The sequence below is a fragment of the Heterocephalus glaber genome, unplaced genomic scaffold (assembly GCF_053883595.1).
Source record: "Heterocephalus glaber isolate CG9 unplaced genomic scaffold, H.glaber_assembly_v1.0 deba00001124, whole genome shotgun sequence".
Classification (NCBI taxonomy): domain Eukaryota; kingdom Metazoa; phylum Chordata; class Mammalia; order Rodentia; family Bathyergidae; genus Heterocephalus; species Heterocephalus glaber.
The window spans coordinates 1,307,355-1,334,872 of NW_028258197.1; the positions used below are offsets into that span (position 1 = coordinate 1,307,355).

Sequence of the window (27,518 nt, forward strand, 5' to 3'; positions counted from 1 at the left end):
CATATTATGATCTGGAACAGTCCAGCACTGATATTGTTTTATTCAGTAATGGAGTGGGATGGGTGAGATGCAAGAGGTCCATACAAAACACCACACTGAACTTTCCCTTAAGATTTAGATGTTTCATCCACCACTCTGTTCTTCACAGAAGGGTAATAGACTGTCACAGCACCAACAAAGCAGCTCCCTTGGTGCTTTTATGGGAAACCGTCCTAAAGGCAGGAAGATGTCCTTCTCACCACTTAGGACCACGTTCCTGGCATCTTAGACCTCTGTGATACAAGTAAGGGCAAAACTGGTACCAAGGATACCAGGGTTAGCTGGACCTGCTAAGTTTTACAGTCTCCTTATTTACGTTTGTGTTTTTTCTTCTGCTCCTTACGTTGTTGTGCTCTCTGATCCTTTTTCATCCTGGAGTCCACCACCTTGAAATGACCTCTAACTCCAGCTGGCCTCCGCACTTTACGGCCCACACCTTTTTTGGCTACAACATAGGTGACTTGACGTTTTTCCTTGCCAAGCCCAGCCTTCTTATACAGACTGTAAAAAGAAAGAAAGGTTAGAGGCATACTTTCTTGTTACTATTTTTAACCCTTTTGTGGTGTCTTCCCCCAATTACCTTCGCAACTGTGCCACTTTCTCTCGTTCTGAGATGTCTATGGTGTTCACCACCGCTTCTGCCTTCTTCTTGGTCTGTTCCAGCTTCTTCAGCATCTGGGAGGGGACTTCAGTCAGGTGACTTCTTCACTTCTGCCCCACCCACACCTAACTTCAGGCAGCCCCCATTATTTACCCTCCGTTTCTTTCTGGCCTTGGCCTCAGCCACTTTCTTGATGGGACGTGCATTGATTTCCCGCCAGCGTTTGCGGTAGTGCTCCACTTCCTTCTTGTCAAGAGGCAACTGCCGTATTCGATGCTGCTTCTCTTCCTGCACAAACCAGTCTGGAAGCTCTCTTTCATTTTCATTAAATGCATACCTGGACAGAGGACAGCAGGCCAATAACCAATAAAATCATTCCAGGCTTCCTAAAAAGGCAGTCATCCATTTAATCACATCTTGGCAGCAGCTTATGATTTTCTGACTCCCCCACCTGTTGAAGGAGTCATCTATGAGGTCCCTCTTAGCCTTTTTGGAGGAGGCAATAACAGCACCTAAAGCAAGGCCTTCAGGGTCCAGGATCCGATGTTTCACTAGGGAGAAGACAAATGTCAAACCTCAATTCTCAACACTGAAATCCCCATCCTCTCATTCTACATGGACAGAGCTCTCACCTGAGTCCTCAATAGGTACTACCTCAAACCCGTCATCTTTCTTAGGCCCACGGCTTTGCTTCTTACCACGGGATGGTCCCCAACTGTGGAAGAGGGCAGGGCTATAAACAAATATTCCACCTTTCCATGCCACTCATACCATATTCCACCTCAACCCTGCTTCCTAATTAAAACTGTCTTAGGAACTTACAGAAATCCTTGCCACTCAAGCCAGTTAAATCAATCATTGGTATTTTTAAAGCTCCCTATCTATAGCCAACCTTGGGAACCCCAACTTGAAGAAATGATTCAAATCACTGCTTCCTCTTTATCCCTTTTCCACCTGCTGGACTCACCTCTCTTCATCCTCACTGCTACTGCTCTCACTGTCTGAGCTGTCACTTCCTTCCCTTCCAGGGTCAGTGGTGGCTCCTGCCCCTGAGGGAGCCTCTTTCTCATCTGGGGCCTTATTCTGGTACTGGGGAAACTTTCTCTCAGTCTTCAAACTGGAAGGTGACAGTGGTTGTGGCGGCTCCTGCTCCTTCTGGCGGTTCTTGTACAACAACTGGGCCTGACTGATTTCCAGAGCTTCATCAGCATCATCCTCAATCCAACTGAAACCATCCTGTTGGGGGAGAACCTTCAGCCTTCCTCCCAGGGAATGCCAGTTTCCCACCAGTCTTATCCCCAGCTTCTTACCTTTGAGAACCACAGGTTGGTTTGTTCTTCTTGCAGCACTGTTTTTTCCTCCAGTGGTACCAGGAGTGGATTCTCTTCTTCCTCTTCTTTATTATCTTCTAGTTGAGCAAATCGCACACTGCCAACACCAGAGAAAGTAGGGAAAGGCTGCTCAGTGACCAAATGCCCAGAGGCCTTGCTTCCCATACCCATTTCTAGGAATGCACACACCAACTTTGTGTCAGCAGTCGAACTAAAGGTAAGGGGACACCTCCTATAAATCCCTTACCACTGTTGGTCCTTCAGTCCCTGATGTCCCCCAACCCCTGCCAACTCTTCTGGATCCAGGTCACTGTCCAGAGATGAATCATTGTCCTCTTCTGCATCTGACACATAGATGTCATCCCCTGGCAGATCAGACAGAAGTGTGTCTGCAGCACTCATGTCCCCTTGTGTTACTTCCTCTAACAACTGAAGTTAAGAGAAATAGAAATTGAGTACTTAGGAAAAAATATTTGCGATCTCATCTCCTAACATTAGTAAATACACTGTAATAAATAGCTATTTCATTTTACAGATAAAGAAACTGGCCTATATAAAACATCCCATCCTAGACTAGAGAGAACCGGCGGGGCTGGGGATTTAGCTCAGTGGTTCCGGCGCCTGCCTCGAAAGTGCAAGGTCCCGAGTTTGATCCCTGGTACCAAAAAACAAAAATATCATCAATAGACTAGAGAGAACTATTCTGTCCCACTCACTAGTTTAAAATCACTTGTAGGGCTGGGGATGTAGCTAGCTCAGTGGTAGAAAGTCTGGCTCACATGCAAGAAACCGTGGGTTCAATTCTCAGCACCACTACCACCAAAAGAAGAGTAAAATCATTTTGAAAACTCACAATCACTTTAGAAAATAATCTACTCATTTTGATCCCATTGAGAAACCCAGACAATACACATCTGAAAGAACTGCTTCACTCCAACTGTCAGAACCTCAAAATTTATTTTCCTTACGGCAAACAGCTATTTTTTTATTCATCACAAAAACCGTAGTAGGTAAGTTAAAAAGTGGTAAGTGGTAGCTCAGAGCCACAGTCTTTTAAGTGGTGCAGCTGGGTCTAAAGCTTAAGCTTGCGTCTGTTCTATGGCTGCTATACTGCCTCTCCTGTGTGCCAAAGATGACCTGATTGTAACATTTCCACACAAGAGCTGCAAAAAATTTTGCTTGTGACAGTTTTCATCAGAAAAAGTACGTTCTTTAGTATTTGACAGAAGCACCATTCATCTAATTTCTAAGTGCTAACTTGGTCACAATTTAGCTAACTTGCTAAATTGAAGAATGATGCTCTCCACTGAGGGACACCCTCTTTTCACCCATGCTGGTAATCCAGCTATCCTGGCTGCATCTGCTATAATCTCAGCTCTTTGTTCTGATGTACTAGTTCTATAGTAATCTAGATCATAATCACAGATCTTCCTGATTTCATCATTGCAGGTGTTTCTTTTTGTCTTTTGAGTCACGGGGCTCTTTTTCCCATCTCCCCCTCTGCAAATCACTCTCGTCTCAACCTGTATCCCCAACTCCACCTCACCTGGTGACCTCGGATGGTACACAGGGAGAACATGCCTGTCTCTCCCTCATCTGCGATGGAAACTCCAGGCAGATCCATCTTTAGCTCTATGCGTTCCCGCTGCTTCCTCTGCTCTCGAAGCAGCTTCTTCTTCTTCCTAAAGGGATGGGTTAAGGAATTTAAAAAGCTGCCCAGCACTTGAGCTTCCTTATCCGTGCCTTTCATCCCTTTCTCCCATTTTCACACACAGAGGGACTATGTATTGGAGTTCCCCAAGCTCTTCCCTAGCTCCCCTAACCTCTTTAATTCCGCCACCTCCTGGGCTTTCATCTCTGCCAGAGTCTGGTTCAGCTGCTCTTCCTCTTCCTCCTCCTTAGAGGGTTGCCTTGTGGTCTCAGAGGTAGATTCTTCATCACCTTCCTCCTCTCCTGAGCTGAGGCTAACAAAATAGTTCAGAGAGTTTGGTTATTTTCTAGATACTTCCTCCCAACACAAAGTAATACCTACCCTTGTTAGTTTTTTCTCACCTGATATCCAGTGCTTTTGCTTGCTCTTTCAGCTTCTTAGCCATATAACGCCGAAGTTTTGTTCTCCAGTTCAGTAGGGACCTGCACCAGAAATATTGATCTTACCATCTCCCATTTCCTTTCTCTCCTTTTCTGTTTGAAGTCTACACTTTTTTTTTTTTTTTTTTTGGTGTTTTGAGACAGGGTCACATTATGTAGTTCAGGCTGGCCTTGAACTCACTATGTACCCCAGGCGGGCCACAAACTCGAGGTGATCCTCCTGCCTTAGCCTCCCGAGTGCCAGGATTACAGGCATGCATTATCATGCCCAACTCAGTCTACACTTCAGATTTCTGGCTCCACCCACATAAATCCTAAGATTCAGGCCCCACCCCAAACCAGAGATCCAGCATCATGGCTTTTGTTCAAAGGCTTTTACCTCCTTTAGCGCTCCTGGCCCCTTCACCACCCTTCTACATACCTAAGTTCCTTGCGCCCCAGAACTCTGATGTCCTGACAGCATGCCCGTATGTCCTCAGTGGTAGCTGGATGTTGTGCCAACTCATTATCATCTATTGAGATCTATTAGAGAAGAAAAGCAGTCAAGGGATATTTTCAGGCTCAGTTTCTGGGGCTCCCTTACATGCCTCCCTCAAGTCTGAGAACTCACCTCACTGGCCTTGGAGAGGAAGTCAACAGGGTTGGCAGCCCGTAGGAAGTCAGTAACTGAGGTACAGTGATAAAGAGTCAGGTCACCCTCAGCATAGCCTTCAGCCTTAGGGAGGAAAAAAAATGGTTGGGCAGTCCCTTCTGAGGTTTCTGAAGGACCCATCAGGCCCAACTTCCCCAAACGCACCTTTGGCTTCTTTTTAGTTACCAACTCAGTAACTGTCTTAGCCTGAACTTCAACCTCCTTGAAGGCAAACTTGGGATCAAAGAATTTACTGTCAACCTTGTCAGGAGCCAAGAATCCTAAAATGGTAAGATATATTTTAAAATATGCTTTGATAATTATAAGGCTGAGCTAAGAGAAGGAAGTGATGCCCACCCTGGCAGACTACAAAGATTTCTGCAGATTCATGGCGAGAGGCTTGGGGCTTGGTGGCCTGGACACGGCGGAATAGCTGCTGAAAGATCCACAGCAGGGGCTGATAGTCACGGGAACGGAAAACCTTTGTGATGAAGCAGCCACCATGGGCCAAAAAATCACAAGCCAAACGCAAAGCCATCAGTGTCAAGTGGGCTGTGGAATAAAGACAGTCAGTGAGAATCAGTATGATCTGGGGCCACGCCACTTCCACCTCTACCCTCATCAGCCCCATACTCCCTGCACACCTTGCGAGTAAGCGTCATGTACCCAACTAGCCCCAACATTAGGGGCCCCATCATTGAGCACAACGTCTACTTTCCAAGTCTTCAGCTCCTTTCTCAGGGCCTACAGAGAAGGACAGGGATTATGGCAACAGAAACAAAAGAATGGGTAAGAATAGAATCCCTAGTCCAGTCATCTACTGAGTGCCCACCAAAGACCAAATACTGTGTCAGGCACTGGGAATGAAATAGGAAAGTAATACATCTTGGGGGCCAGGGATGTAGCTCAGCGGGGCTGTGTCTGCCTGGCAAGCATAAGGTCCAGAGTTCGAGCCCCAGTACTGGGGCGGGGGGGTGGGTACCTAATACATCGATTCCTTCCTGGAGCTTACAGTGTAATAGTCCACTGGAAAGGATTTCACCCCTGACTAAGGCTAGAGTGTACATTAGGAATGCCATATACCTCACAGATAATCATGAAGGCACTTGGGAGATGTGGTAAAAATTGCACTTGGGAGATACGGAAGCTGTGGCTATTTGTACATAAAAGGATAGGAGGTGCTGGGTGTGGTGGCACATCCCTATAATCCCAGCACTCAGGAGGCTGAGGCAAGAGGATGCTATGAGTTCGAGGCCACCCTGGAATACATAGTGAGTTCAAGGCCAGCCTGAACTACATAGTGAAACCCTGTCTCAAAAAAACAAACAAAATGGATAGGAAAAGAGGAATTCCTATTACCTGCCTACAGCGTTCTGTTGTGATGTCCTCCTGAAGTGTCACCACATTGGGGAGAGGCTTGATTGGAACCAGGTCCACTCCTGGAAGAAAGGTCAGAGTACTCAAGGAGCAAGGAAAAAAATGTAGCACAATTAGTACCTCATTTCCCCCTAAAACATCCAAGAGAGCCACCAGTTACTCACCCACAATAAGACTGGACACAGGCATAAACTTGGCCGCCACCTGCAGCCTATGAAAGGAACAAAGATTAAAACATCTGGAACTGGGGGCCAGGGATTTAGCTCAGTGGTTTTGTCGCCTGCTGCGCAAGCGCGAGGACCCAAGTTCGATCCCAGATACCCCCCCAAAAAAACCCACATCTGGAACTATCTCTTTCCTTCCCCTGGCAATGTGATCTCTCACCCTTGATGTCAGAGAGCCTAGACAAGTGTAGTGGCCAAAGGAATCATATCTACACATTCCAAGCCTTTTCTCTGCAACCAAGAAAGGAAAAAGCCCACCCAAGGTTTAGAATAGACTTAAGCTCTGGAGTGTACAGAAATCTGAGGCTGGAATTATTGCACTTCGTTGGGAGTAGGGGGCCCAAAATCCGACCCCCGAGGAACATAATTCTAATCCAGGGCCATGAAACCGCCACCAGGAGCAACTGCTCCGAGTGTTACACACCATCCTCCTGGCGCAGCACACAAATCCAATAAGGCTCGAGCTTTCTGCAGGAACTGAAAGCGGCGATTGAGCTGGATCAGCTTGAAAGCAGAGCGGGAACGATAACCTGGGAGGCGCGGGGGCAGAGACAAAATAATGACGTCCGCGGAACACTACCAGCAGAACTTTTCCAGCCTCACGGCCCACCACCCCTTCTGTGAAAATTGGAGCCCAACATCTGGAAAGGCGCAGACCAACGAGACGGTTCTCTTGTTCGCTCTCAGAGCAAACTCTAACTCACCAGTCTCCTTTGCCAAATGATAAAACTTGTCCCGCCGGCTCTTGCCAACTTTGCCCTTCTTGCCCATGATAGAATGGAGGAATGTCACTCAATCTGGGGAGAACATAGAAGTTGAAAAGTTCTCTTCCCAAGCTAGAGTCCGCTTCCGTTACCAACTTCCCACAGAAATCACACTACGAGCCTTCTACCCAGCGGCGCTTTCGCCACGGAAGAGCACATGCAGGCAAGTGTACTTCCGCTTCCGCTAGCGCGCCTTGCGTCCCTGGCTCCAAGTTTTTCTCCATCTTGAGTGTGGCCATAAGAGTGTTGTCCCCGAGCCTTATAAATTGAAAGATGTGACTGGGGGGAAGATTACAATATTTAAATACCAAGTTCCTAGGAAGCAACAATTAGGAGATCTAGTTCCTCGTTTCCTTCCAAAACTCCTAATCTTGAGAATACGCCCTCCCATCATGGCTCCTATTATTTATTGTATTCTGGACACACCTCGCCCAGTGACCCGGAACTCTTCTCTGCTCAGTCTCCGGGCCGAAGCCCCCGCTTCTGCGCCTGCGCGCGAAGGTGGCTCGGATGCCGGCGGTCTCTATTGAAGAGGGAAGATGGCGCTGGACGGGCCAGAGCAGGTACGGCGACTGCGGCAGCCGGGCGGAGACTCGGGGCTAAGTACGGAGCGGGCGGGACCTTAGGTTGAAAGCTGGCCGGGACCAGAGGGTCGGGTGGATGGGGGGGGCGGTATGTGGACCAATCCAGACCAGGGCTTGCCTGAGACTGGATTTGCTGTGTCAGCGCCGCCCGCGGTGAGTCAGGGCAGAGCCGTGTAGAAATGAAGTGAGAAGGACCTCGTGAGCGGAAGGTTGGATGGCTGTCTTTCCTTCTGGCTCCGTCTGTAGTGGTATCACCTCCGATCTTTATGGCACTTGCCACAGTCCAAGGGCTCCCTCCCGTGTACTTGGCTCTCGATCTTTCTAAAAAGCCTTAAGGAGGTAGGCGGAGTTTGTATTTTTTTTATTTTAGCCATGGGAAAATGGAGGTTTCAAAGGAAGGGAGTGCAGGATTACAATCCAGATATTAAGCCTCCGAAGTCTGAGCTCTTTACCATGCTGAGCTGCCTGGTATTTAGCCTTGTAGTGAAATGCCCTGAAAGTGGCTTTACTCCTTGAGTGTTTACCTCTTGTTTAATAACTACATTGTGTCTTCAGATGGAGCTGGAAGAGGGGAAGGCAGGCAGCGGACTCCGCCAATATTATTTGTCCAAGATTGAAGAACTCCAGGTGAGGACTAACTGTAGAGGGAACTAGGAGGGGATGCGGACTAATGGAAGATTTCTACAAATTCCATTGACAATGCAGTGAAAGAAGCTATTTTCCTATTTTGTTTTTGGGGGAGGTTGGGGTTTTTTGTTTGTTTTTGTTTTGGTACCTGGGATCGAATTAGGGTCCTTGCGCAGCAGGTGGTGAAACCACTGAGCTAAATCCCTGGCCCTGTTTTTGTTGTTTTTTGAAGCAGGGTCTTGCTGTGTAGTCCAAGGTGAACTCGAACTGGCCATGTAGCCCAGGCTGGCCTCTGCCTGGACCACCACCTGGCCTATTTTCCTATTTTGTTTCTAGTCCTTAGAAAAGTATCCTTGTAAGAAGTAACAAGTAGCAGGTGGTGGCACATGCATGCCTGTAATCCCAGCACTCAGGTTGAGGCTGGAGAATGCTACAAGTTCGAGGTCAACCTGGGCTACATGGTGAGTTGAAGACCAGTCTGAACTACATAGCCAGACTCTGTCTCAAAAAAAAAAAGTAACAAGTAGTGTGAAGTATATGAAACGAATAATCTCTTGTTACCCTTAAGAGCCAGGTGTGGTGGTCCACACCTGTAATCTCAGTGCTTGGGAGGCTGAGGCAGAAGGATCACTGTGAGTTCAAGGCCAGCCTGGACTACCTGGAGAGACCCTGTCTCTGGGAAAGAAAGAAAAAAAGTTTTGTTATCCTCAAGCCCCACCCCTTTAAGGGCAATAATACATTTTGTTACTCAGTTCCTAAGAGTCAAATTCTAGGTCCCTAGCCCAACACTAATCTTTTGAGAGAAAGAAGTATGAACGCAGAAGTTTCTTTAAAAAGAGGAGACATAGGCTCAGGAGATGAGATTTATCAGGAAAAGGCTGGGGCTAGGTGAAATGACAACGTGGGGAGGGACAGAATTGAGGAGTCGAACAACACTGATGTCATGGGGACTGAATGAAAGGAACTGGGCATCTCAGTGTGTTAGCCTAACCAGCTAAGCCAGAGAAATAACAATATAATGCATGAGAAGAGACAAAAAAATTTCCAAGCTCCAGGTACACTTGTAGTTATTATATACTGGGAATCAAACCCAGGGCCTTGTGCATGCTTGATTTTTTTTTTTTTCTTTTTTCCAATAGTAGGGAGTTGAACACAGGACCTTATAAATGCTAGGCAAGTACTCTGCCACTGAGCTATATCCCTAGTGCTTTACCTCATTTTAAATTGACAGCAGCTGAGCTAGAACTCAGATTTCCTACCCAAAGACCTTTCCACTATAAGCATGTTGCTTCCCCATGAAGAGTCAGTATGTATATCCCAGCACTTGGGACACTGAACCAGGAGGATCACAGGTTCAAGTCCCACTTGGACAATTTAGCAAGACTCTGTCTCAAAACAATGAAAAGGGTTGGGGAATGTAGTTCAGTGCTAAAGCCCTAAATTCAATCCCCAGTACAAAAAAAAAAAAGTTACTACATAAGCCAGCTGTAACATTTCCCAAGCAGCCTTTTTGATGGCTACTTCAGGCTCCAAAGGGACTCTTGAAGGACAGGACAAGGTCATTGGGATCCTACTAGAGAATCTGAACATGGAGGCACCAGTACCTTTATTGTAGCTCAGCCTGCCTATGAGAGTCCTGGCCAAGATCCTGCCTCCTATCTGTTGCCTTTGAGTAACAGAATTTTCTCTTGCTTTCCACAGTTGATTGTGAATGATAAGAGCCAAAACCTTCGGCGGCTGCAGGCACAGAGGAATGAGCTAAATGCAAAAGGTGAGGGATAAGATAGGAAGCTGCATGTAGACAGTTTGAAGTCTGGCTGCTCCTTGACTGGCAGCCTCATAGCAGTGCTTTCCCTCTAGTCCAAGGTGATGCTTCACAGTCATTAGTGGTTTCCCACTGCACATCTCTATCTAGAGTTCCCTTATAAGCCCCTTTGGGACATGTGTGTGTGAGAAAGAGTGAAACTTTCCTTCGAAATTTCAAAATGGTGCTGTACTTAGTTCATGTTGAATTAATCCCCAGGCAGGGGACACAAAGGAGAAACTAGGTGATCACTATATCTATTTGCCATTTAGTTCGCCTGTTGCGGGAAGAGCTACAGCTGCTGCAGGAACAGGGCTCCTATGTGGGTGAAGTAGTCCGGGCAATGGATAAGAAGAAAGTGTTGGTCAAGGTAAAGGCAACATGACCAGCCTGTCACCCACTGCTTCCCCACCCTTTATACATAGCCTCATGGACAGTGTTCCGTCATGTTATTCTGGAATCCCATGGGTCTTGCTGATATGGTGATTTGGTGGCCATAAGAAAGGTCACAAGGGCTGGGTATGGTGGCACATGGCTGTAATCCCAGCAGTTGGGAAGCTGAGACAGGATGGCTGTGAGTTTGAGGCCAGCCTGGCCTACATAATGAGATGCTGTCTCAGAAAAAAAAAAAAAAAGAGACATGAGCCCTTGTTTCTTCAGGTACATCCTGAGGGCAAGTTTGTCGTAGATGTGGACAAGAACATCGACATCAATGATGTGAGTGTACCAGGTGAGTGGGGGGTGGGGTCAGCTCTTAGTGTACTACTTCCTGAAACTTGCCACCTCCGTCCAGGTGACACCCAATTGCCGGGTGGCCCTAAGAAATGACAGCTACACTCTGCACAAGATTCTACCCAACAAGGTGGACCCTCTAGTGTCACTCATGATGGTGGAAAAGGTGCCTGACTCGACCTATGAGATGATTGGTGGATTGGACAAGCAAATCAAGGAGATCAAAGAAGTGATTGAGCTGCCCGTGAAGCACCCTGAGCTCTTTGAAGCCCTGGGCATTGCACAGCCCAAGGTGAGGACTGGGCTTCCGTGAGGTATACAGGTTGGCTGTACTTACTCCTGCCCCAGGCCAGATCAAGTGCTTGGGTTGGGACAGGCTGCACCCTGCTTGGGCTGTCCTTTCTGCTGAATAGCAGCAGCTGGGGGAGAGGAGTTTCTAGGGCACTAAACTGTTTTAGCTGTAAGCTCTAAAAAAGAGCATCTGTAGCCTCTAGCAAGGGACCAAGCACAAAGCTAGCATGCAGTAATATGCTCACTGAATGGCATGAAGCCCGCTTTCTGCACTGAGTCCTGTTGTTTCCCTATAGGGAGTGCTGTTATACGGACCTCCAGGCACCGGGAAGACACTGTTGGCCCGGGCTGTGGCTCATCATACTGACTGTACCTTTATTCGTGTCTCTGGCTCAGAATTGGTACAGAAATTCATTGGGGAAGGTAACTGGTTAGGAATGTGAGAAACGAGTAGAAGAGTGAAGGGTGAGAAGCTCATTAGCTTCTAATGCCAGCTGGGTCTCTGCACAGGGGCAAGAATGGTGCGGGAGCTGTTTGTCATGGCACGAGAACACGCTCCATCTATCATCTTCATGGATGAAATCGACTCCATTGGCTCCTCTCGGCTGGAGGGGGGCTCTGGAGGAGACAGTGAGGTGCAGCGCACAATGCTGGAGCTGCTTAACCAGCTAGATGGCTTTGAAGCCACCAAGAATATCAAGGTAAAGTGGTGCAGGCCTTTAGACAAGCCAGTGGAAGGCTTTGGGTGACATACAGGCTAAGAGCTTAGCTGATTTTATCTTCCTTTCTCTGCTCAGGTTATCATGGCTACTAATAGGATTGACATCTTGGATTCTGCACTGCTTCGCCCAGGGCGCATCGACAGAAAAATTGAATTCCCACCCCCTAATGAGGAGGTTTGTGGTAGATAGTTTGTGGAATGGCTCTGGCTGTGGGGATAAGGTGTGGGACCAAGGGCTTTCCTCTCCCATTCCTAGGCCCGGCTGGACATTTTGAAAATCCACTCCCGGAAAATGAACCTGACCCGGGGGATCAACTTGAGAAAAATTGCTGAGCTAATGCCAGGAGCATCAGGAGCTGAGGTTAAGGTAACTGGAATCTCAGGGAAACGGAGTGGCAGGAAGCTCTGGGTTCAAGGTTATATCTCAGGGTTGATGGGGCAACAGTGTCTCAGCTTCCTTTTCCTGCTCAGGGCGTGTGCACAGAGGCTGGCATGTATGCACTGCGGGAACGGCGAGTCCATGTCACCCAGGAAGATTTTGAGATGGCAGTAGCCAAGGTACATGCCTCCACTGTTCTGCTTTTGCTGATGGTTGCTCTGGAGCAGAGACTAAGATTTGTGTTCATAACTCATGCTCACAAGTGTGTGCTCTCTCTTTCCTCTCTAGGTCATGCAGAAGGATAGTGAGAAAAACATGTCCATCAAAAAGTTGTGGAAGTGAAGGGATGTCTTTTTTGTGTATCCTTCAAATAAAGATGTGTGGAACAAGCCCCTGTTAGAGTGGCCACATTATTCAATGACCAGGTCTAGGTACCACCAATAAACAAAAGAATTTATTTGGAAATTTCCAAACCTGCCAGAAGTGGCATTTGCCAAGCCCTAAGTTCACCAAGTTCCAAAGGGCACAACAGTCCGCCCAGCCTCCCCTCACCTCCCCCTGCTCTCTGCCATGCACACCCCCTACCTCTGGCCAAGCTAAAGAATTGGTACACCCCCCCCCCCTCAGAGGTTCCACCTCCCCTATGGTGGGGGAGCCCCTGGCATCCCAGGAGATGATGGCGGCCACAGCCGCTTGCATAGATTGAGAAAATACAGGCAAGGAGGCACCAAATAGGGCTCCCTGAAAAACCTCAACTTACCCCTGTACAAAAAAAGTGGCTCCCACATAGAAAAACCTGCTCCCCACATAGTGCAAATACCCAAAGGAAAGGGAAAAAAAACCAGCAGCAAGGCTGGGCTTGTAGGAATGGCAAAGAACTTTGGTTTAGAAAGGCTCGGAAGAGTCTAGGCTGGGCCTCCTCTTCCTTGCCCAGCTCCCAGACCCAGCTCTGACACTGGCCCAGGAGGAGAGCTTGTAAACATGCAAACCCAGCAGCCTTTGGTTCCTAAAAATGCCAAAGCACGCCCTCCAGCAGTCCTACCTGGGCCTGCCTGCAGGGGGCAGAGGAGGCATCTTGAGAACCCAATTAAAGCCAATGCAAAAAGTAATAAGGCTTTGGGGACCAAGCAACCAGGAACCCTATCACTACATTTATGCAACTAAATCTGGGAGTAGAGAGTGCCAGGAGATACCCCTCACCCCATCCTACATGTCTGTGGCATAGCCAGGACCCAAAGGGTGGTCCCCTGCCAGGCTCCAGGACAGAGAAGGAAGAGATCCCTGAGCAGTTAGGTCAGGCGAATTCCCAGCACCTGTTCCAGTTCCTGCCTTCGCTGCTGCACCTGAAGAAGGAAGAAAATGGTCAGGCCTCTTGTTACAGCTAAAGGAGGCCAAACAGGGCAGAGCCTCACCTTGGCAAAGATATGCCTCCCCACTGCTTCCTGGGCCCAGGGCTGGTGGTAGAAAGCAGCTCGTCTCTCCTCCTCAGGATTTCCAATCACATCAGTGATGATCTGCAAAGAGCCAGAAGGAGTCATGACATAATTCCCACCTGTGAGCCAATCTGCCCTTGGAACTGAGAAACTAGTGCTGGGGTAAAGATCACCCAGAGCTGCACATGGGATCCCCCTAAGGAAAGAGGACTAACCTTGAGGTCTCGGCGCTGGGAACGGAGCCATTCCTGGATGAAGTCCTGGGGGTCAGTGCTAAAGCTGAGCATGAAATCCCTCTGAGTCTTCAGCTGATTGATGGACTCAATGGTCTCATGGATCTGAGGAAGAGGTACATGTGTCAGATAAGCCTGCCCTTGGGGTCTGTTTCCAGGTATAGTCCAAAGGACTGGGTATAAATATCACTCCCAGTGTGATACAGTAAAATGACAGATTAGCCTGCCCTCATCCTGGGTCCCAGAGGAAGTTGTGAAGGCAGCAGGCCTACCTTGACATCAAGAGAGGCAATCTCCTGCTGGTTGGTGGTAGAGGCTAAAAAATTGCTCATCTGGGCCTTCAGTGGGTCATCTACTTCCACATCAATGTCATAACAGGCTGTCTTCTTCTGGTCATTAGGGTCCACACTTCATGGAGCAGACAGGAAAAGAAGCAGAAGCACATGGCTACCCTTCTGGGGCCCATTCTATGAGCACCCTCAGCAAGAAACCAACCTAGAACTTTTCTCTCTGGCTTTAGATTAAGGGTGTATCTGCTCTTCAGCCTTCCCATTCCCCTCCTTTCCTTTACCTAATAACATGGTTGATCACAATGGGGTCTGGATGCTGCAGCAGTCCAGCCAGTTTCATAGGAATCTCGGAGAAACGGAGTCGTCCACAGCTAAATATCTGGAAAGAGCACCAAAGGCTTGAGGGCGCCTGAGGAATGGGGGAAGTAGAACACTCCAGAGACAGTAAGGGTAGCAGTCAGAAGACAAGGCAGGGACTGAACAAAGAGGATGTCACCTGGCAGAAGTAAGCTAACCTGGCGAAAGTAACGGTTGCAGTTGATGTACTCGCGCTCATGTCCATCCTGCAGCTGGTTGTGTTTTATGTAAAGCCACAGGGCCTGCATGATGGCAGCCCTCGTCTGTGTGTGCACTCCCAGTAGCCTCGCTAGTCGGGGATCCAGTTTATACTGGGGAGGCTGAGGATAGATGGAATCAGAAGAGGAGTTAAGAAAAAACAAAGGAGAAGAACTGCAGGAACAGGAAGGGTTTATAGGAACCTATTCCCCTCCTCCTGACCAGTCCCTGTGGCCCCAGACATGATCCAAGGTATCTGTCACCTGATGATCCAGCATGAGCAGGAGTGTGCACTTGACATTGAGGTCTCCTGGCCGTTTCACCTGGAAGCCATCTGTCTCCTGAGTGGTGGGCATCCGGTGCCACTGGCAGGGAGGAAGGAAACAGCTTATCACCAAATGGGTAGGCCCCTAGGGGACCAAGGCCATTACTCCACCCAAGGGGCTTAGCTTAGTGACTTCAGGTGCCTTGGTCACCCGAGGGCCCTACAGCCACTCTCACCTCCACCAAGTGATTGTCAGGCCCATACAATTCCTTGTCCAACTCAATGACAAGGCTCTTGAAGAATGAAGAAAACTTTCTCTTCTGTTTGCTAGGCTGTGAATGGAAAGGGGTGTGAGATAGGGATGCTTCTGCATTCTCAACTGTTAAACCCAAAAAAGGAGCACTGTTCCAACCCTTGAGCTCAGGACACTGAGGAGCCTTGCACTCCAAAGAAGCAGACAATGGGCAAAAATGAGAGACTGGGACAGGGAGAAACCCTTGATGGACCCCCCACCCTCTGCCACCCAGTGAGTAACTTCAAGATACTTGATTGCCATCTGCAGGAAAGCTGTAGTAACTATACATCTTCAACCTGGTACTGGGGTGTATGTAGCTCAGTGGTGGAGTACTAGCTAGCATGCATGGGGCCCTGGTCAATCCCCAGCACTTCCAATCAAAAAATACCTAGAACTGTGCCCTCTCCCTATGACAGGACTTCTCTGCGAGTGCCCATGTCTGGCCCCAATCTTAACCCACACAGGCCACTTCTCCTCCAGATACCTCCCTCCCCAACTCACATCATCTAGCAGTTTGCCCTCCACGCGGAGTTCCCAGGAAGCCACTTTGTCCCCTGCTGGGGTTCCTCCAGGGGTCCCTGCAGTTCCTGCACTATCACCTTCTGCCTTGCTGGGACTGAACGTATTGGAAATGTAGATTCGAAGCTTTCGCTTTTGCTAAAAAAAATCAAACAGAGGTGACCAACATGCTGAAAATCACCACCCATGGCCAGGGATTTAGCTCAGCAGCACAGCACCTGCCTGGCAAGCTCGAGGTCCTGAGTTCATTACCCGGTACCAAAAAAACAAAAAACAAAAAAACCCACTACCCAGTCTTCCCATTTCAACTCATTCAACAATCAATTATTGAGTGCTATCTCGGCTAAGCACCTTGTTAGGTACTGGAAATTGGAAGTAGTAAATTCTAGTCCGAGCCTTCAAGGAACTCATAGTTTTATGGTGAAAGGAGATGTATAAATGACAATCCCAACACACTGGAACCAGGTACATACAGGGTACATACATACATACATATATACAGGGTGTTGTCAAGCCAATCCCGAAGACACTAGGGCTGGGGTGTGGAATTTCCCTAGCAAGCATGAGACCCTAGGTTCCAGCCCCAGCACTGTGGGAAGGCAGGGTCAGAGGGGAACTCTCCAGCTTATATTTTAAATGTAACCCAAGCACCTACAATGGTCCCCAAGATAACCCTGGTCGGTCTTCTAGAAAGTCTTCACCACTCAGGAGACTATTCTAGATTATATTTGTATATGTCCTGCTGAAGTGAGCACTAGATTATTATTTTACTTTTTTTTTTTTCATACCGGAGATTGAATTCAGGACCTTGCGCTTGCAAAGCAGGCGGCAGCACCACTGAGTTAAATCCCCGGCCCTTAGATTATTATTTTAAAAAGAACAGAAATGAGAAAGCTTCTTTAAAGATGGGAAAGAAGAACCTTTACCCTGTCTGGCAGCTTCCAAACTTTTGACCATGATCATGATTTATTTATCATCCACTCACCCCATCTCCTCCTGTACAAGGAATTGAAGTCAGGGCCTTTACAGTAAGTTATATCCTTGGCCTTTTTTTATTTTTTGAGATGAGGGCTCGAGAAGTCACCAAGTTGTCCAGACTGGCCTTGAACTTTCAATCCTCCTGCCTCAGCCTCCCAGAGTACTAGGATTATGGGCAAATGTCACCACATCTGGCTAAGATTTACATTTTCAATCATCACCCAGGGTCCTCATATACATCTGAAACAACAATTTCATAAGATAATACCATCACTACAATGGTTGGTACTTTACTACTGTGAAATATTTCCTACTGTTCTATATTCATTTAAAACATGCTCACTGGGGATGGTGATGCAAGCCAGTAATCCCAGCACTTGGGAAGCTGAGGCAGGAGAATTGCCATGAGTTCAAGGCCAGCCTGGATTACGTAGTGAGTTCAAGCCCAACCTGAGCTACACAGCAGAGCCCTGTCTCAAAATAACCAAAAAATGAAACATCCTGGCCCAATCCCTGACTTGAAATTATACTACAAAGCTACTGTGAAAAAGTAGCATGGTACTGGCAAAAAAAAAAAAAAAAGGCTTTACTGGAAGAAAGATAGCCTTTTCAATAAATGGTGCTGGAAAACCTGGCTTTCCACATGCCAAAGACTAAAACTAGACCTGTATCTTTCACCATGCACTACACTAAAATTGAAATGGATAGGGGTCATGGATTTAGCTCAGTGGTCTGGGTGCCTGCCTCTCAACCACAAGGTCCCGTGTTCGATCCCCGGTACCCCCCCTAAAAAAATAAAATTGAAATGGATCAAAGATCTAAATATTAAAACAGAAACACTAAATCTGCTGGAAGATACAATAGGTAGAACGCTTGAAGACTTTAGTGTAGGCAAAGACTTTATGAATAAAACCCTGATAGTAAAGGAAATATCACAAAGAGTCAAACAACTGGATCTCATCTTATTGGAAAGGTTTTGCACAGCAAAAGAAACCACCAGAGTGAAGAGACAACTCACAGAGTGACAAAAAAATTTTGCCAGCTCTTCCTCAGACAAAAGAGTAATATCTAGAACACAGAACAACAACAACAAAAAAACAGACACCCCCCCCCCCAATTTAAAGACTCAATCCAAAAATGGGCATCTGAAGTGAATAGACACTTCTCAGATGAAGAGGTAGAAATGGCAAATAAATATATGAAAAAATATTCCAGGGCCGGGGATTTAGCTCAGTGGCTCTGCCACCTGCCTCACAAGCACAAGGTCCCAAGTTTGATCCCTGGTATCCTCCCCAAAAAATCCACATCACTGGTCATTTGAGAGATGCAAATTAAAATAACACTGAGACCAGGGATTTAGCTGTGGCACCAAACCTGCCTCATAAGTGCAAGGTACTGAGTTCAATCCCCAGTACTGGAAAAAAAAAATAATGCTGAGATTCCATCTCACTACAGAAAGAATGGCCATTATCAAGAAATTAACCAATAACAAATGCTGGCAGGGCTGTGGGGAAAAAGGAACCCTCCTCCACTGTTGGTGAGAGTGTAGACTAGTACAACCACTGTGGAAATCAGTGTGGAGATTTCTCAAAAAACTAAAACTAGGGTTGGGATTTAGCTCAGTGGCACCCACCTGCCTTGCAAGCGCAAGGTCCTGAGTTCGTTCCCCAGTACCTCTCCCCCAAAAAAACTAAAACTAGAGGTTCCATTTGACCCAGGTATTCACTTTAATTTGATATCTTCCTCAAAGAATTAAAAGCATCATAACCACAGTGATATATACATACCATTGTTTATAGCAGCACACTTTGTAATAGCTAAATCTGGGAAACAGCCCAAATGCCCATCAACTAATGAATGGATAAAGAAAATGGGTTTTTTTTATACAATGGAGTACTACTCTACCAGAAAGGATTATCTTGAGACAGTTCTAGCTAAATGGATGCACTTTGAGACCATACTCTTAAGTGAAATAAATCAGACACACATGTTTAAATACCGCATTGTGGGCCAGGGATTTAGATCAGTGGCATCACGCCTGCCTGGCAAACACAAGTTCCTGAGTTTGATTCCTGTACTGCAAAAAAACCAAAACCAAAAACAAAAAAATACCACATTGTTTCTCTGTTGTGAGAACCTGAAAGTGGAAATAAGGACTAAAATGTGTAGTAGACACTGAGAAATGGGAAGAAAATGTTCAAATGGGAAAGGGAACAAGGGAGGCGGGAAGGGAGAAAGGAAGGAAGAGGGGAAAAAAAGTGAAAATAGAAGGAAAAAATGGAAGCAAAGCTTTTGCATATAGGGAGGGTAGGAGAGGCTTGAGGGGGGATGGGAAAAAAAGAGGCAGGATATATCATGTGCAGATGTAAATTCCCTATGATGAATGTTATCATTATATATATCTAAAATGTACCAATAGGACCGGGGATGTAACTCAGTGGTGCCGCGCCTGCCAGGCAGGCACAAGGTCCTGAGTTTCATCCCTGGTACCGAGAATACAATACAATACAATACAATAAAATGTACCAATAAAAAAAATTTTTTAACTGAAAAAAAAAATACGCTGGCCCAAACACATGAAATTGACTTGATGCTCTAATAGGCTGTATCCTACATGTGAAAAATGCTCCTCTAACCCAATGCAGAAAACAAAGCCATGGAAAACAAAGCCAGGGAGGGGCAGCAAAGTCTGAGAAGGCCAGGTGGTCAGGGCTGCACATACCGTCAGAGGCTTTTTGATGGCCTCCTGGATTTCCATCCGCTTGCGAGCAATGGTCTGGTCCAGCTTCCGCTCAAAAGCCAAGAGATCCATGTATGCCTGAGACTCCGGGACAAGTTCCCGAATCTATGGAAGAAGGAATTCAGCAGCTTGCTTCACACAGCTCTGGCTCAGTTCCTTCCCATCCCAGGGCTGGGGGCGACAGCTTTCCACCCTGGCCAGCTAGATATTGATTCAGCCTCCCTCCCAACACACTCACTCGCTGAGGTAGAACCTTATCTGCCATCTTCCTCCTCTTTAGCCTGCAGCGGACAGAAAACCATTTAAGATATTAATGGTCCAAAGGACACTCAACCCCCCCCCCCCTCCAGTTCCCATAACCTTGCACAGACCCAAGTCTCACTCTATCATCAAAGCTCTTAGCTAGAAGCAAACCTGTTTCCACCAGAGCTAGGCTAGACAGAGTGCAAGAAAGGGATGCCTTACCCCCGGCGCTGGGCAGGGATCGGTGGCTGGGCCTGGGGCACAAGCAGGCGTTTTCGGAATGGATCCATCATGGTGGGTGGCATGCCAGGTCGCAATGGAACAGCTGTGCCAAATGGGGAGCCAGTAGGGGGTCCCACTTGCAAGCCAGCCATGGGCATCCGGTTCCCTGGCGACATGCCAGGCCGCTGGGGGAAGTGAGCCAGTGGGGGTGCATAGGTCAATGGCAGGATCCTACAGGGCCCATAGCCCATGCCCTCCATCCCTCTCCTCAGGCAGACCCAAGCTTGAGCAGCTCTGGACGTTGGGAACAAAGGGGAGCAGCTTCTTGAACACAGAGCGTAACCTACACCTGCCCCACCCCTGCAACCGCCCGGGCAGCAGTGCCAGCTAATGAGGCTGCCAGGGCCCAGGGGTGGGAGGGCCCTGCCGGCTGAAGGAAGGAAGGGCCTGTGCAGTTCTTCCGGATCTATCACTGCCTTCCAGCCCTGACATGCTGTTCTCCATTTCTTGAGACCAGCAGCTTTGAGGCATTCTTGAAGCCTTTGATGGTTCCACCAAGTACTCACTTCTCCTTAGCCCATCTCCAGAGAGAAGCACAGTACAAGTGAGGCCTGGGACCAATGTCATAGCCAGCAGAGGGTTGTAAGATACAAGCAGGCAGAGCCCCAGTGCCATCCCCTGGTACCAGCCTGGTGGTGTGACTGAGGGAGAGAGGTACTTGCTAGTCTGCCAAGCCCATCAGGCAGCAACACCCCAAACGAGCAACTGTAACATGATCCCAACTAGTGGGGGTGGCATGAGGCAGAGCACAGAGACCATCTGGTCACCATATGTCCCCTATCTACAATCAGAACTGGACCCTTTTCTCATCTCCCTACTGCTGCACCCCTACTCCTATGGCAGAAGACTCCACAAGGGAAGCTATGGGTTCCTGGGTGGCCTGTGAGACAGTGGTAAACATCTGAACTCTGCCTGTGGTCCAGGCACCACCTGGCAGTGGGGCATGTGCTGGCTCAACTTAACCCTAGGCCAGTGATGGTGAACCCTTTAGAGCTTTCACTGATAACAAAGAGCCAGTTTGCCACCACTGCTAGACATTCCAAACTGGAGAATGAGGATAAAATTATCCTGAGATGCAAGTTGCAGAGAGTCTGCCCTCAGCAACCTGGGTAATAAAAATAAATTTTTTAAAAAGTCTTTTTCTAAAGAAAGATTTCCCGCCCAAGGATCAGCTCCCCAATATTTTTGTGAAGGCCATTTGGGAATAACCTCTGCACCCCAACCCCCTTCCTATGGCTGTTGCCTGCAAGGCCTGTTTGGCAGCTTTGCCTCGCACACACTGTCCCTGGCAGCTTCACAGGGCTGGCCCCAGGGCCCAGATTATGCAACCAGCACAACCAGCCAACTAAGCCAAGCTGGGTGGAGACTTGCACCAAATCAAAGGACCCTCTCCCATCCCAGCATCCTGGAGATGAGTCTCTCTCCCACCTCTTCATCTAGTACCAAGCCCATGTTTCCCACACAAAGGGTCAGATTCATGACCAGATGCAGACACTGAGAGAAACATGACTGAGAAGGGGGAAAGGGGACAGAAGGAGTAGGTCAGTAGGGAAGCATCTGGAGAATGAGCAGTTAAAAGTGAGGAGCCTTGGGACCTTGGGAGTCCTGCCACAAGTTTCTCCCCATCAGGAAAAGATTCATTAAGGCTGCTGAAAGACAAAAGACAGCCAGTTTCTTTGCCTTAATGAGCCATGGCCAAGATTACAGAAAGGGGAAAAAAATTCAGTGTGGTCCAAGCTGTAAGCCTCAACCAGACATCTCTGACTTAAGTGTTTCCCAGTGCCTGAGACAAAGGGAAGAACTGCTGAGTGTGAACTACAGCCCTGTGGTCCCCAAGAAGCTAACTCACACAACCTGCAGTACCACCCAGACCTCCAGGGCAGGTGCTCAGGCAACAGGAAATCCAAAAACAGAAGCAAGACCTAGAATAGGTCCCACCCAGACATCTGCTTCAGACTTCCCCTGCTCTTGGCCCCCAGTTCACTCAGGGTCCGAGGGGAAGGTTGCTACAGTTCATCAGGTTGGGCTGAACATTGCCAAGCTCTACACCTGGGCTTTGAAGCACCAGTAACTCCTCCTCCTTTAAAAAAACAACTCAGGAGTAGAAAAGAAAAGGGGAAAAAAATCCAATGCCCCAAACTCTCAGCCTCCTGCCTGCAGCAGGGCTGCGTAAGACTGGCTCAAACCTTCGAAACCCAGAAGGTTCAGCGACCTCCTCTCCTAGGCCCAGCACCAGCCTATATTCTAAGTTTGACCCTACCACTCTCCTCTCAGGACAGCAGGATGGAGGCTGGGCTTGCTGCTGCGGCTGCTGCTGCTGCATCAAAGTGAGGAATCTAGGGGCCGGGGATTTAGCTCAGTGGTTCTGCCACTTGCCTCGCAAGCACAAGGACCCAAGTTAAGTGAGGAATCTAGGGTTCAGGTGAGCATGCCCATGCCCTACCCCAAATCCTGTGGCCCTAATGTTCCTGGTAACTGGGCTTGAAGGCCTTCGTTGGAGACTATACTCCTCCACCCCATGGGTAGAAAGTATTTTGAACATCTAAAGTGAACACAGCAATCTGTGTTTTTGTTCATTTTGTTTTGTTTTTGATGTTGCTTTTTTTAAGGTCCTCAGTTGACCGTGATCCAACAGCTAGAGCCACCCTCTGGAAGGAGATGGACCATCACTTCACTTTTTTCAACTGCTTACAGTTCAAATCCCAGGGTCCCCTATTTGTCCAGCTTGGGTCCTCAAATCCTTGTTCTTCCTGCTCATCTCATGATCCTTAACAGGCAGGAACCCCTTTGTTGCCCAGATCTTAAGTCTTTCTCCTGGAAGTCATACAATTGAACTTGAAAGAGGGGAGGCAGGATCTCCCTCAAACTCAAGCCAAGTTAGCTGGTTATTCCTCCCATCCATCTCTTCTGCCCCTTTCTGGAGGAAGGAGAAGGGGGGAGGAGATGAAGATGATGAGAAGCTGGAGGGATGGGACGCCAGGGCTCAGAGCCATCATCTTCTGCTTCCCCAGGGCTATCTAGCCGGCCAGTTTGGCTTTGCCACAGCAAGGCCACTCCCTAAGAAACTGTGGAATCCATGCCTGAAGGGGCTTTCCCAAGGGCACCTTTTCTTTGGGTAGCATGCCAAGGGAACTGGAGAGGCTTCTGTTGGTTCCAGGTCCCCCAAGACCAAAATGCCAACAAGAAGCTCTCAGAAGGTCTCTGGTAACCAACCCAAGGACTGGAGTAACTGATGCAAGGACCCCTCACCAACACCCTGGTCCCAGGATCCCCAAGGGAGAAAGCATGATGGGAAAGATGGACCCAGGCTGGAACCTTAGGTCTTTCTCTTCTCATACTCAAAACCCCCTTGTTTTCTTTCAGGAAGGAGGGGAATGAGGAGTATGGGGAAAAAATCAGTATCCCCAAGTAATCATCTCCTTAGAAAATGAGGGTTCAGGGGTCCTGGTATTCCATGAGGACACATTTCTGGAACCTCTACCTGGGCATGCCAGGGGAGAACAAGAGAAAACAACAACACACACACCTTGGGACATTAGCAAGAAGCCCAGCCCAAAGGCTCAGGCACATGGGCTGGCATATGGTGTTGTCAGAACTTGGAAGCTAAATAAAGTGGAAAGGGGGCTGGAAAAAGGTCAGTCACAATTCCCAAGCATACTGGGGAAAGCCTCAAAGAACACATTGGGTGACTGAGGAGATCCAGCAACAGTCAAGAGTTCCTCACACAATAACCACAAGGATCAAGTCTCTGCCTCTCAATGTCCTTTGAAGCTGCAACCTGAGACATTCTCTTCTTTGAAGCCTGAGGGGTCAGAATAGTACTCTTTGAAGCAACCCCCTGCAAACGCAGACTCCTCCAGTCCCAGAACTAGCAGGGCTCGGTGGAGCCACTGTGTTCCGTTCAGCTCCTCCAGATTCAACTTCTGCACACTGACATTAAGCAGAAGGCTCAGGATAAGAGTGGTCTGTTACTGGGCTGGGCCTTGCTCAGGCCTGGGCACCACTGTCTGATCTAACCTGGATTCATTCCGGCCAAGGCTCCTGGGCCTGACCATGCTGTGGGACACCAGGCCTCCTTCCTCCTCACTAGCAGCTGGGAGCCATCTCAAACATGCTAGAAATCTGCCAATTTCCAACTAGAAAAAAAAAAAACCCCACCAAAAAACAGGGCAGACTTGGAATGGGAAGGAGGCCAGTCCAGGGTAACCCTGCTTTCTCAGTAAAACCCTTTCCAAAACTTTCTCATCCCCTCCCAAGAACCTCCACCCTAGGAACTGGGCCAGGCTTCTCAACCCGTGCGCCCACAATTTATTAGCCCTCCACCCCATGACGCTCCCATCTCTCACTCAGAATCTCCGTGCCAAGAAGCTCCAGGTCACTCCCAACTGCTTCCACACCGCAGTCCCTTTCACCCTTTCCCCAAACTCTGGCCCCTGGCCGCAACCCGAGGGCCCCCGGCCTGACCCTCCACCGGCTCCTCCAGGGCCCTCTCTCGAGGCCCCGCGGCGCCGCCTGCCCGCCCTCCTCACCTGGTACTGCGCCGCGGGACCCGCGGGGCCCATGGGGCGGAAGGCGGCGGCCCCAGGGACCCCCACGCCTCCAGCGGGGCCCGGGCCCCGGAGCGCCGGACCAGGCAACATTCCGGGTCCCGCTGGGGGAGGCGGCGCTCCTAGGGCAGCGGCAACGGCGCCGCCGCCGGGGCTCAACGGGGGCAGCGGGAACCCGCCCGCGCCACGGCCAGACATCGTTCCGTCCCGTCCCGCGGTGCAGCGATCCGGGCTCCGCTTCGAGTCAGCCCCGAGCGCTGTGCTCCGCGATCCGGGACTTTCCGATCTTAATCCCGGGTTCCGGGGTTTGTTAATCCGAGTTCCGGGATTTCCTAACCCTAAATTCGAAAGCCCCTCGCTGATCCGCTTTAAAACAGGGCAGACCCTGATTCCGCTCCAAAGCTAGGCGATTCGGGATCCGGGATCTACTACGGGCCCGCCTGCCGCCGCCGGCCTCCGCAGGTTGAGCCTAGCGGGCCAGTAGCCCAGGGGTGGCTAACAACTCCCCCCCCCCACGCCCAACTTTAGGCCCTGCCCCTATCCAGCAGCCCAATGGAGAATGCCCTCTCAAACCCCGCCCCCAGAGGGGCCCGCCCCTAACCGCCGGCATCAGAGCCCCCGCCCACCCCCTTGGGTCCGCCTTTCGTCGGAGGGGCGGGAGCGGAAGCCGCAGCGGAAGCGACGAGAAAGGCGCTGGGTCAGAGGTCGAAAGTCATCTGGGATAGCTACCGTGGATGAGGAGTTGCTGCTGTCTCCTGGTTGTAGCCGCGTCAGTCGTACACGGCTATATTGTACTCCCGGGAAGTAGTTTTGTCAAGTCTTCATTTCCAGAGTTAAAGACTACTTAGAACGGCTCTGGGGCAGAACAGCTGCCAACTGGACTTTCTTTAAAAGCCCATCCTAGCCGGGTGTGGTGGTGCACGCCTGTGACCCCAGCACACAGGAGGCTGAGGTAGGAGGATCGCCATGAGTTCGCGGCCAGCCTGGGCTATGCAGCGAGACCTGGTCTCAAAGAAAAAAAACCAAAAAATATCCTAATTGCTCGGAGCTGCCAAGGATCATGGGGCGTCTCCAGACTGGATCCTGCTGTGTGAACGGTTGACTTGGCCCAGCGCTGAGTTCTTATCACACATTTTTTTAAGATGGCTCTGCCTCACTTAAGGAAGCCTAGTATTTTGCTCCACTGGAATTTTTTTTTTTTAGGCGAAGAAAATTCGCATAATGAAAGATCTTGTAATTCTTTGTCTAGTTAATTTTCAAATATTCAGTACCTTTTCAGAAACTACTGCCCTGTATCAGAAATTCAACATAAAATGGTTCAGCTGTGATAGGGACCTCTGGTGGTGTAGGGTCTGCTCCCCATGGTACAGATCAGTGCTTCCTAAGCTTGAATGAAAAAAAAAAAAAAAGCCACCGGAAGTTCTTATTAAAAATGCAGTTTATGGTTTAGTAAGTGGGAGCAAGACCCCAAGTTTCTATGTTTCTAACAAGCTCCCAAGGGGTACTATGAGTAGACCACACTTTTCAGTAGCCAAGAGATTCTTCTTTTCACTATAAAAATCCTCTGCTTTATGTTTTCATCTCCAGCCAGTTGATTGCTTCCCTCCTTCTCCCATAGCACCCCAGGTAGTGTATAACACAGTCCTTGAATCCTTTTTAGGAATTGGTTTTTTGGGATTTTTTTTTTTTTTTTTGGTACCGGGGAGTGAACTCAGGACCTTGTGCTTATGAGCCAGGCGGTGGAACCACTAAGCTAAAACGCTAGCCCTTAGGAATTACTTTTCACCTGTACCTCTATAGTTCCCTGCTGCAGCTGCTTTCCTCTTATTATTCTCGAGAATCCCTCTCTCCATTCTTGCTAAAAGTTGGTTATGATATAGTCCACTGAAATTGTTAGTTAACTGTAAATTATGACCCCTCCCCACCCTTGTGAGATAGATAGTTAAAATCAATTTAACCCTTCAATTTCAACCCTTTCAAGCTTCTAAAGCTACAGTGGTTCTCCAGGAAGTGCTAGGGGCAGTGGAAAATTGGAATCCTCCTGGGAGCTATTCCAAAAAGTTGCCTGCTAGCCCTTCCTCCATCCAGTGGCTCCCAGTGTGTCTATGTGTGTGTGTATGTCTGTGTCTCTGTCTGAATGTATGTATGAATTACAGTACGGCAGTACTGAGAAATAAGCCCAGGGTCTTCACACTGAGCTACATCCCCAGCCCTTTTAAAATTTTGAGACAGGGTCTAGCTAAGTTGTCCAGGCTGGCCTTGAACTTGTAATCCTCCTGCGTTAGCATCCCACAGAGTTGGAATTGCAGATGTTGGCCATAATCTCCGGCTCCCAGTGTTGTACTTTAAAAAATAAGCTTCCCGGGCAGAGAAGAGCAGAGAAGGTGAGCCAGTGCCAGCACTCGGAAGGAAGCTCCCCCACTGCCATCCCAGGCTCCTAGGGCAGAGAAGGTGAGCTGGTCCCAGCACCCGGAAGGAAGCTCTCCCGCCACCATCCTATGCTCCTAGGGCAGAGAAGCTAGGCCTCACGGACACCAGAAGCACCCCCCCACCACGCCCCGTGGAAATGAGAAGACACATAAACAAGCCTCAAAAACAGACTTCTGGATCACCTGCAGCAACCCCAAAGGGAAGTGAGATGGAACAATCTGATACTCAACCACCTGCACTCTCTGAACTGGCAACAAAAGAGGATCTGGGAAAAATGAAATCAGAAATAATTTCTTAGATAACAGCAAAGATTGTGCTCATAGTGTAAGACATGATTAATAAATCTAGAGAGGACACAGATAAAAAAATAGAGGATCTGAGGAACATGATGGAATCCCAACATAGGAAACAAATGGAATCCATAAGACAGATGCAAACAGATTTCCAGGAGATTAAAAACTCCTTTGAAAGTCTACACAGCAGAATGAGCCAGTGTGAGGATAGAATTTCAG

The 27,518-nt window shown here is 48.6% G+C and overlaps 3 protein-coding genes across 5 annotated transcripts; 1 reads left to right on the forward strand and 2 right to left on the reverse strand.

The window, feature by feature from the left end:
* Positions 1-4: 4 nt before the first annotated feature.
* Ftsj3 (FtsJ RNA 2'-O-methyltransferase 3) lies at positions 5-7,218 on the reverse strand. Its single transcript, XM_004868625.4, has 20 exons — positions 6,999-7,218; positions 6,719-6,824; positions 6,235-6,281; positions 6,053-6,132; positions 5,338-5,437; positions 5,051-5,245; positions 4,859-4,974; positions 4,673-4,777; positions 4,484-4,584; positions 4,024-4,104; positions 3,795-3,935; positions 3,518-3,653; positions 2,219-2,400; positions 1,951-2,068; positions 1,608-1,876; positions 1,273-1,355; positions 1,092-1,191; positions 794-977; positions 620-714; positions 5-540 (listed from the first exon to the last, which is right to left on the reverse strand). The coding sequence occupies exons 1-20, from the start codon at positions 7,063-7,065 to the stop codon at positions 348-350; spliced, it is 2,499 nt and encodes an 832-aa protein (XP_004868682.1). The 5' UTR covers positions 7,066-7,218; the 3' UTR covers positions 5-347.
* Positions 7,219-7,259: 41 nt separating this feature from the next.
* Psmc5 (proteasome 26S subunit, ATPase 5) lies at positions 7,260-12,586 on the forward strand. Of its 3 annotated transcripts, none has more exons than XM_004868628.4 (12): positions 7,260-7,621; positions 8,198-8,269; positions 9,971-10,040; positions 10,346-10,443; positions 10,734-10,790; positions 10,867-11,097; positions 11,393-11,519; positions 11,607-11,797; positions 11,894-11,992; positions 12,074-12,184; positions 12,289-12,375; positions 12,485-12,586. In XM_004868628.4, exons 1-12 carry the CDS (start codon positions 7,598-7,600, stop codon positions 12,536-12,538), a joined length of 1,221 nt encoding a protein of 406 aa, XP_004868685.1. In that variant the 5' UTR covers positions 7,260-7,597; the 3' UTR covers positions 12,539-12,586. The 3 variants fall into 3 exon arrangements, with proteins under 3 accessions (XP_004868685.1, XP_004868686.1, XP_087066317.1); XM_004868629.3 differs by lacking the exon at positions 7,260-7,621 and adding an exon at positions 7,792-7,981; XM_087210191.1 differs by lacking the exon at positions 7,260-7,621 and adding an exon at positions 8,020-8,110.
* A 42-nt stretch (positions 12,587-12,628) lies between these two features.
* Smarcd2 (SWI/SNF related BAF chromatin remodeling complex subunit D2) lies at positions 12,629-25,069 on the reverse strand. The gene is made up of 13 exons (XM_004868631.4): positions 24,559-25,069; positions 19,970-20,154; positions 19,743-19,785; positions 19,487-19,609; positions 15,769-15,924; positions 15,209-15,304; positions 14,971-15,072; positions 14,668-14,829; positions 14,434-14,531; positions 14,135-14,270; positions 13,845-13,967; positions 13,609-13,710; positions 12,629-13,539 (listed from the first exon to the last, which is right to left on the reverse strand). The coding sequence occupies exons 1-13, from the start codon at positions 24,772-24,774 to the stop codon at positions 13,486-13,488; spliced, it is 1,596 nt and encodes a 531-aa protein (XP_004868688.1). The 5' UTR covers positions 24,775-25,069; the 3' UTR covers positions 12,629-13,485.
* Positions 25,070-27,518: the final 2,449 nt, after the last annotated feature.

Coding starts and splice junctions, on each gene's coding strand:
- Ftsj3 (XM_004868625.4), bottom strand. CDS start 7,065: ATGGGCAAGAAGGGCAAAGTTGGCAAGAGCCGGCGGGACAAGTTTTAT. Junction 6,133..6,234: donor TGTGTCCAGTCTTATTGTGG/GTGAGTAACTGG, acceptor CCTTTCTTCCAG/GAGTGGACCTGGTTCCAATC. Junction 4,975..5,050: donor AATCTTTGTAGTCTGCCAGG/GTGGGCATCACT, acceptor TTACCATTTTAG/GATTCTTGGCTCCTGACAAG.
- Psmc5 (XM_004868628.4), top strand. CDS start 7,598: ATGGCGCTGGACGGGCCAGAGCAG. Junction 11,993..12,073: donor TCCCACCCCCTAATGAGGAG/GTTTGTGGTAGA, acceptor TCCCATTCCTAG/GCCCGGCTGGACATTTTGAA. Junction 12,376..12,484: donor TTGAGATGGCAGTAGCCAAG/GTACATGCCTCC, acceptor TTTCCTCTCTAG/GTCATGCAGAAGGATAGTGA.
- Smarcd2 (XM_004868631.4), bottom strand. CDS start 24,774: ATGTCTGGCCGTGGCGCGGGCGGGTTCCCGCTGCCCCCGTTGAGCCCC. Junction 14,532..14,667: donor GCAACCGTTACTTTCGCCAG/GTTAGCTTACTT, acceptor TGCTCTTTCCAG/ATATTTAGCTGTGGACGACT. Junction 13,540..13,608: donor GGAGGCATATCTTTGCCAAG/GTGAGGCTCTGC, acceptor TTCCTTCTTCAG/GTGCAGCAGCGAAGGCAGGA.